The sequence below is a fragment of the Chaetura pelagica genome, unplaced genomic scaffold (genome assembly GCF_000747805.2).
Source record: "Chaetura pelagica isolate M959 unplaced genomic scaffold, ChaPel_1.0 scaffold147, whole genome shotgun sequence".
NCBI classification, from domain to species: domain Eukaryota; kingdom Metazoa; phylum Chordata; class Aves; order Apodiformes; family Apodidae; genus Chaetura; species Chaetura pelagica.
This window is the reverse complement of record NW_009954194.1, coordinates 3,011,730-3,021,289: the sequence shown is the minus strand read 5'-3', so window position 1 is coordinate 3,021,289 and position 9,560 is coordinate 3,011,730. Positions and strand designations below refer to the sequence as shown.

The window sequence follows — 9,560 nt, the reverse complement described above, 5'->3', positions numbered from 1 at the left end:
GGCTGCGGTCTCGTGGACGCCATCAGGCTGCGCTGGGCTCGGCCGGCCGGGGAGGCTGTTGTCCAGGTTTGTCAGCTGGGTCTTCCTTCCCGAAGAGGAGAAGCTCTCGGGTTAGTAACTGTTATTTATTGAGCAAAAATGGAGCATCATCCTTTATTCTGTATGTAAATTTTTTGGGTTTTGGGGTATTTGGGCGTCGGATTTTTTAAAAATTGGATGGTATGTTGTGTTTTGTGGCAAGAGGATCCATCACAGGAAAGTACTGCAGTACACAGTCGAGGTAATTTAGAGGTAACGACTTAGATTTCTGCTAAATAAATGATCCAGTGTTATCATAGACGGTGCCAAAGTGTCCTGAAATACAGATTTGATGAAAAAAAAAGTCTGGTTTAGTGGTAAGACAACTAGTGAAATGCCACAGGGTTTTGCTAGCAGTCTGTTCTGCATTGTTACTACAGTAAAAGGCTGTAGTCAAGGCCTTGTCCTTGCAGATGGTTATGTATGTGGCTAATTGTAGCAATAATTAAATCTGTAGAAATGAATTTTACTGTCTACATAGAGTGTTTTGAGAACTGGACATGGGGGAATATGTGCTCTTAGTGGACTCTCCCCCCTCCTCTCCGGTATTCTTCAATGCCTTCCTTCCTTTCTTTATTGCTTACAGGCCTTAAAGCTTCCAGTGAGGAAATGCTGAGCACTAGTCAGCGTGCTTTGGGTATAGGGAGAGATTCTTAAAATGGTTGTAAATTGTGTGAAACCCCGAAAACTGCAGCATAGATGTAGAAGTTGATTGTACATACAATGATAGACAACTGTATAAATATCTCTGAGCACTCTCTAAAATACTGCTTTTGATGTAGTCGTTATTTGAGAATGTGTTGCTTAGCTTATTGGAAGAAGACCCATCAAGCAGTTGAATGCAAAGCTGGATATCTTTCAGAGACAAATAAAGGTAGGCCTCAGTCCTAGAACCACAGAGAAGCAGACCTCGATTTCAGTAGAATCCTGTATAGCATATAAACAATGCCAATAAATGCCAATAATTTGGACATTTTTTTCTCCTATACACTTGAAAAATAGTGTTTTACTTTTCATCACTAATTTGCATGACTCTCTTGTTTTAAAGTAGTAAAATTTTTAAATGTAATTTTTTCTGTAGACTGAAATAATTGTATATTTTACAATAAAAATAACCTCTAAAAACCCAATGCATGGTCTTTGCTCTTAATTCTCTGCACTAATATTCCTCATTTATTTGGTGGAAAAACTTTATGTGATTTGCACATACAAAAAGTATTTATGACTGTGATTAGCTGTTATTGTGAAACAAAATGTCCTTTTAGAAGAAATAATTGTAGATAAAATTTCTTTGATGTGTTTGAATTGTTTGTTTTTAATACACAATCAGTTCTTTTAACTAGTAAAATATGTTATGCTTGAGTGAAGCACTTTGGATCTCTTCCAGTCCTTAGGCCTAAAATTAGTGATTAATAATCGGTGGCTGCTTAGTTGGGTCACTACAACAGTTAACTCTGCCTAACAGACACAGTCAACTGATGGGTTGTATATGGCATATATATAATTGTAAAATACGTATGAGAAAATTTAAGCTTACACAGAGATTTAAATTTTTCACAGAAACTCAGATTTTACACATTGCTTTTTCCTTATGCAGTGAGTGTCTTCCAGGTCTGTTTAAACTGCTTTCTCTTAGGAGATGACTTCCGTGGGTTTTTCAGTACAAAAGCAGACCTTGATTGTTGGATGCAGTTTGAGAACCTATTGTCTGAGAGCTGTGCACCTTGCTGAAGTGAGGTCTTATTTGATCACACATGACAAATGCATGCTGCTTGTCACACCCATTTCATTCATAGCAGCGTGCAATTAGAGATAAAAATGGGGGAAATAAGACACTGGAAAATAAATATTTTCTTTGAAATCATGAACCAAGTATTAATGCTTTTGAAGTAAATGGAAATTTCGGGAATGTAGAATATTAGGAAGACAATGGCAATTCCTGTTTTGACAGTGACCACCACATCAGTGGTGTGTAATCTACTGCAGTGCATAAAATCTTGTGCTGGATGAATTTGGCATAATCAGGCTGCAGAGGATATTTCTTCCTAGTTTTCTTGGGTTTAATTGGTCTTTGTTTTCTAACCTTTGTGTAGATGTGATATCCACTGTCTGGAATGTTTTTTGACTCCTGTGGGTCTTATTTATCTCTGTTTCTTGAGAAAGATTCAAGATATACTGGTGATGTGTGAAAGATGGGAATTTTTACTTTTATTAAATACCCAACATTTTAATGTCACTAAATTGCAGGTGTTTGGTAGAAGGTGAATGAGAAAGTCTGATTTATTTTCCTTTTGTTGTCCTTTTATGTGCCACTAAGTTTTTCCTCCCTATATATATATATATATTTAAATTGGAGCCTCTACATCATTTTAATTCAGGTACTTTGTTGTATTTCAGAGTATTTTTACAGACTACTCCTGAATCCTTTCCTGTAAAGACAGTAAGTGGAATTGATTGTAACACTTCTAGTATCTCTTATTCCATACTTCATGTATCCTGTTCTTGTGTTTGCCAGACAGACTCCATGTAGACTTTCAGGTCTTCCTTCAGTGATGCATTTGGATTGATCTGTGTGCTCTGTATTTTATTGTAACAAGAAAAAAAATGAGTAGATATCTTTTAATTCAATCTTCTGAAGCATGTGTCTGCTAACCCTTTAAATATTAAAAATAAAACTTCAGTGGAATTTTTCACCCCCCCACCCTCCCTGCTTGTATGGAGTGAATAGATGCTGGAATGTTCCACCTCTCTGTGTGCACTCATTGTGCCATTTTTCTGAAAGCAAATAATTTTTAATACAAAAATGAAATTGCAATATACTCCCGAGCTTGTTGTATCCTAAATAGTGATTACGTGGATCTTTTTGCATCAAAATGTTTGTTATTAGCTGTTCAGTGGTTGGGAAGGATTGGTGAATAACTGGCTAGAGAGACAACAGCAATGCCACTTTAGCATCAAGTGGCTATTACCTCTTTTTCGCTTTGTACTAGGTCTGGCTGTGATGGAGTTAAACTTCTTCATAGCAGCCTGTACCATGCTGTGTTTTGGATCTGAGGCTGAAACAGTGTTGATAACACACCAGTATTTTGCATGTTGTTTTGTTAGCACAATGTCAAGGTTTTTTTTCCTCCCCCCCAACATTTGCTTCTCTATAGTGAGTAGGCATGGAGTGGGCAAGAGACTGGGATAACACGCCACTGGAACAGCTGACCAGAATTGGCCAGGGGCATAGTTCACACCATATAATGTCATGCTTAGCAATGAAAACTGGATTAGAGGAAGAAGAAGGGGTGAGGAGCATTGGCTTTCAAGGTGGCTGTTGCTTGGAGACTGGCTGAGCATTGCTGTGCTTGTGGAAGGTGGTGATTGATTTCCTTTGCATCACCTCCCTGCCTCCTTTCCTTCAGCTATTGAATTGTTCTTGTCCCAGACCCTAAGCATTCTCACTCTTTTTCTCTAGTGCATTCCCCCTCCTACTCAGGGAGGGTGGGGAGGCAGTGAGCAGCTGTGTGGATGCTTGGCTGCTGGCTAAAATCAACCTATCACACATCTGAAATGCAGTTGCATTAACTCCAAGACCATTTGAAACCTGTATTCTGGCAACATGGTGTTTGTCACAGATCAGAATGAAAGCTTGGTTTTGAGGTTATATACCAATATGTTCTCACTTTCATGCATAAAGCTGTTTGAGTTAGGAAATTTACAAAGATTATTAGCCAGTTTTTTGAGATACCTCTGTTAAATTTTTCTAGTGTCCTCTTGGACTGAGCAGTCCAGATCTCTCCGGTAAATCAAAACTTTCTTTTTCATTTAAAAAAAAAAAAAAAAAAGACAAACAAACAAACAAGAAGCAGCTGTGTTTTTAAATACTGTTTTTTGTTGTCAGGGATGTTGGTGGCTTAAATGCTCTGTGCTGATCTTTTGATCGGTCTATATGGAGGGCAGTTTCAGTATCAATGGAGAGCTGTTAACAGAAAAAAAAAAAGCGGCAAATATTGATCTAACTTCCCCCTTTCCTTTAAAACACAATTTTAGTTCTTTCCTAAAGCTGTATAGGAATCTTTAAAGCATTTTTGGACTGGATCTTGAGCTTCAGGATGTCTTACTATCTTTCTTCTGAAATAGAACAGTGAATCTCTTGAACCTAGGCCTACCATCACACTTGTGTGTCAACAAGGTTCATCTTAAGTCTAAGAAGTGGTACTAGCAGGGAAAAAATGGTCTTTAGAGTACCAGAAACTTTTGTTTTTCTTCCCTCTTCAAAATCTGGATAATAGAGGGGGTAATGTTACCAACATTAGAATCGCTTAAAAAAACTACTTAAGATCATGATACAGTAGTCACGTAGTACTTTCCTCCTTCTGGGAGCCTGCCATTGATTTATTTGTCATACCAACTTACAGAGTTTTTCCACATAGAGTTGTACAGCTGTCTGCATTGCAACAAGATAAGATTACCACAGTCTTAAGAACTGCCTATTGAGGAGTTCTACAGGTGTAAGCCATCCATCTGCTGATGAGTGAAAAGCCAGTTCTCTACCTTATTTTTCCTGTTGTTTGAGGTTGCATCAGTATACTTGCTCTTTGCAGAGCCCCAGCTTTAGGGCAGGATTCCTATAGCAGTTAGGCATACTGGCAGATGGAGCACAGAGAGATGCAAGAAAAACTTGCTGGATCAGATGCTTTCTGGATCAGCCATTGTGGAGATGCACCATAGTGCAAACTTCACCTTATTCTTGTGGGATTATTGGAATAGGATGCTGCTTAGGTGAACTCAGAACTGTGCTTTTGAAGCCCAAATCAGACTCTGCTCTTATGGAGAGGAACTGGATTTCAAAAGCAGAAGCCTCCTGTAGGATGTATTGAAATCTAAAGGAATCTAGAAATTACCTCATGAAGTAGGGTCTACAGATGAATGCAGATCTGTGTGACAGCATGTAAGTGTGTTTGAATAAGAAAGGTGTTGAGTAGATTTTACTTACTGCTTTAGCTTTGAACTTCTTCTTTTATGTATGTCTGAAAAGGCTATTGTAGTTGTTTATCTTCCAGGTAATAGTGGTCTTACTATTAGTCTTGACAAAAGCTTAAAGGCTTGTTCATGTTGAATAAATGAGACAGTTAAAACCTGTGGAGCCAAATATACTGCACGAGTTAATGTGGAGATTTTACACTGGTATTACTGTCATCCCTGTGTCTTCTGCTGCATTGTTTATTTTGCTTGATTGACAAATTCTGTATTATCAGAATAGAGTGAATTTATATGCTTATCCACATACATAGAAGTGATTATGCTGTGTTGTTAATAGAAGTGAAAGTAATTCATTTTGCAGCCACAGATTGTTTTGACTTCATTATTTTGAGAATATGTGAAGTCTAAATCACATCTTGTTATAAATTAGTGTTCAGGCCTATTTGGATCTGAAATGTTGGCACTGGTTAGAAAAGAACTTCCTTCTGCACTTCAGGAATTTCCATGCTAACTTAAAAATCCTTAAAAACAAAAAAATAGTTGCATATTTCTAGTAACCATTGTAGTCACTATCCTTTCTGCAGCTGGGATTCACAAATGAGTGACACTTGCATTTTTTTCATAGTAACTTTTCCCATGTTAAAAGACTGTGTATGGACTGAAGTAATTCAGTTGGTCAGTTCTGTTACCAAATGTCATTCTTGTTGGGCTTATAAATACATTTCTTAAAGGTAAAGTATTTTAATGACTTGATAGCATGATGAAATCATTCAGGTTTTGATACATAGTGGATAATTTTATGAATAGATGAACATCTTTAACAAGAGCACATGTTAAAGGATTATTTGATTTGGTATGTTTTGCTTAGAGTTAATGGTTGTATGTGCAGAATACAAACAATGGTACATTAACTGTAGACTTGCGCTCTGTAATTCAGCCAGAATCCACTAATAGTTCAGTTACTAGTTCATTGTATGTCAATGATCAGTGGGTCATAACTGACTTAATCTTCTGCTTTTTATTCTTTAGTGCCGCAAATTGACTGAACAAAATTAAGAACATGGAATATGGATGCAGTTGCTTGAGCACCATTTCTTCCAAAGTGTAAATTCAGCGGATTGTTGGCCTGAATGATTGATTGATAAGCAACAGACAGAAGACTAAGATCAAGAAAAAATTCTGGCTACTCATGCTCTGTTTGACAAAACTGATGCAGGTTCATATCTTCTGAAATGCAGTTGAAAAAAATGAGGGAAATTTTACCAAGATTATACTCTGGCCAAGTTAATGAAAAACATAGTTCCTTAACTACATCCCCAAAGCAATCTTCTGAGGATAAAACAAATCCATCAAAAGGGGATGGTCACCAAAACTGCTGTTACCAAGGGACTGAGGCTGAGAACAAGTTGACGCTGATAAGCTGTATAAGATGCAGAAGTGTTCAGAAAATTTCAGTGCAAGATGTTGAAAAGTGTAAGAAGCTTGGGTGGACTGAAGACAAAAATTTCATCTGCAAGAAGTGTAGTCTTGCTACACCACCAGCTTTCCATTTTGTTCCTGAGGGTGCCAATGCTGTAGAGTTGGAAAAACATGAAAAAAAATCTCCAAGTAAAGCCCAGAGAAGATTTAAAGTAAAAAACTTTCTGCCAGGTAAATACTACTGTGATAAATGTAGATTTTCAACAAAGGATCCTTTACAATATAAAAAGCATGTAGGTCAACATGAAGAAATTAAATTTATTTGTTCTCACTGTAGTTATATATCCTACACCAAAGGAGAATTCCAGAGACATTTGGTGAAGCATACAGGAACGTTTCCGTATCAGTGTGAATACTGTGAATATGGTGCTGTTAGACATGACTATATAGTGAAACATACCAGGAGAGTACATGAAATGCCCACTAAACGGCTGTCAAATACTATCGTAAACCACAAACAACAGAAGCTGAGTCAAAGCACTTTATTTGAAAAGCAGAAATATAGTAAAACTCCTTTTCAGAATGAACTTTCAAATTTGTCTTCAAAAATGGTTTGTGAGACTCCAAGTCTAGCAAGTAAAAGAGCCTATTTGTCTCATGATGTAGAATGTAGCATAAACACAGCATCTCTCCAGGGTAAAACAGCATTGGAGCCATCTGAAATAAATGTATGTGAGAATCAAAGTGTGGAAGTTGAGGTTTCTTCTCCAAAATTGGAGCCTTTACAACCTGGGATGCCTTTAACAGTAATTGCACCATCTGAACTTGTAGTTCCTTCTAACTGTTTAGCTCAGATAGTAGAGATTAAAATAGTGAATGGAGCACAACAGCTGGTTCTTAAACTAATTCCTATGAAAGATGCAACTTACAAACCTGTGAACAGTGGTGAAGAGGAACTTGAGAATCAAGGTATAGAACCATCTGCAGAAGGAAAAAAACCATCTGTATCTCAAAATGAGTTACTGACCATGGAAGTGAATGTAGACAAATCATCCAGTGTTAGTAACCAGGTTAATTTGGATAGTACCTATGACAAGAATTCTGAATGTCTTTGTTTTTCTGATTCTCAACTCTCAGACTGTAATCCTCTGTCTGTACAGAGGGAAGATGCATCAAAATTCTGCTTTCATTTGGTGAAAGGTATTGATGTCCATTCTGGTGTTTTTGAACTTTGTCCTCCGTCTCTGGTGATGAATAACACTGAAAAAAAAAGTGAGCTTAAATCCTCAAGGTGGGAAGTAGATGGAAAAAATAATTTAGATTATGACTTGTGTTGCTGTGAAGAACGCGTGGATATACCACCTCCAAAATATGCTGCTATTTCTGAAGATAAATGTTCAAAGAACATTTCAGTAGAGGCTTTGCAGGAGGGCAGCAATTATTCTTCTGCAGTCCTTAAACGAAAGGATACGTTGCCTCTCAAGAGGGATGACAAAGAGTGTAGGAGTCTGCCAGTCAAGTCTACAGGTACACATTTAGCTGGTAAATGTTTTAATAAAAACTCTCTTAAATTTTCTGAAGCAGGAAAAAAAAATCATGTCACTAAAACTCCACCTTGCGAGAACAAGACTTTTGGCTTTAGCAAAGTACGGAGAGCTGAAACTATAAGCCAAAAGAGCAATCTTCTTCTGGAATCATTAGAATTACAGAAGATGGAAAATAAAGGCAAGCCTTTTGAAGGACCTGTTATTTCATCTGTATTTTCTCTTAGCTCTGGGGCTGAAAATGTCCCAGAGGATGTCAGATGGGATGACACAACATGCAATAAGAAGTCAGCAACGTTGTTGTGTAGAAAGATTGCTCAACTAATGTCTGCTGCTGAATCTAACATGAAATCCATGCCTTTGAGATGTGAAGGTTCTAGTAAAAAGGTGCTTTTCCCTCAAGAAAATTCAGCAAGCTGCGATAGGGTTGTTACTGCCACTGAAGTGGAACAATCTGTGTCTCTGCCTCAAGTGCATGTTGGAAACAGTGTTAGTAGTAGTGAAGAACATAGTAAACATCACCTACTTTCATTTGCAAGAACATCTAAAAGCAGGGTAACTAAAAATTCTCATGTTGCTACTCCAGTGTTTATCCCCAAAGGGACAATGCTGAGAGTGCTGAATGCTACTAGCAGTCAAAAGTCAAATGGAATAGAAAACAGTGAAACATCAGCTCCTTCTGTGTATTGCAATGAAATGTTTCTGCCTCGCCCGGTTCCCGTCAGTGTTTCTGAGCTCAGCAGTAACTTACCATGTTTGCCTAATCAGAGTGAAACGAATGCTGACTTCCAAAGTAAATCACTCAGGCAAAGACCAAAGCGAGAGGCAAGTGTTAAAAATAATGGCAAACAAACTGGTGTACTGTTTCAGAAAAACAGTGATGTGAGTAAGCAAAGCAAACCCTATTCAAAAAGTCAACTAGGTCCCAAAAATAAAGCGAAACAAGGGAACTTCAGGGAGCTTCCTAAGAGGAAAACAAGAACACAATCGGAAACCAGTTCAAGTTCTGACATGTCATATCTATTGACAGCAAGGCGGCTTCGGCTTGTCCCTCTGAGAATGAATCAGCTGATAAAATGCCCTCGTCGTAACCAGCCAGTTGTGGTACTAAACCATCCTGATGTTGATTCACCAGAGATAATTAATGTCATGAAGACTATCAACAAGTATAAAGGTCAAGTCCTGAAAGTGGTCCTATCAGAAAGGACAAGTAGTTGTCTTGGTGTCAAACGTTACCGAAAGCGTCTTACTCTTCAGAATGTTGAGACAGGAAACCAAGCAAAAAAGCAGAGTATGCTGAAAATGAAACTAAAAAAGACCCATAAAAACAACTACCAAGTGGTGGAAACTTCACCAGCTGAAACAGTTCAGTCTATGTTTAAGTGTTGGTTTTGTGGAAGAGTATATATGGACCAAGAAGAATGGATAAGTCATGGACAGAGACACTTGATAGAGGCAACCAAGGGTTGGGATATTCTTTCTCTTCCAGCAAAAAAACATTAATTGAGAGACCTGGGGGGGGGGGGGGGGGGGTGCTCCTGTGGTTTTTTT

General features: G+C 37.9%; 1 protein-coding gene across 1 annotated transcript; it reads left to right on the top strand.

The window, feature by feature from the left end:
• The first annotated feature begins 6,278 nt into the window (after window positions 1–6,278).
• On the top strand, window positions 6,279–9,512 carry ZNF518B (zinc finger protein 518B). The gene has a single exon (XM_010003104.1). The coding sequence runs from the start codon at window positions 6,279–6,281 to the stop codon at window positions 9,510–9,512; it is 3,234 nt and encodes a 1,077-aa protein (XP_010001406.1).
• The last annotated feature ends 48 nt before the right edge of the window (window positions 9,513–9,560 follow it).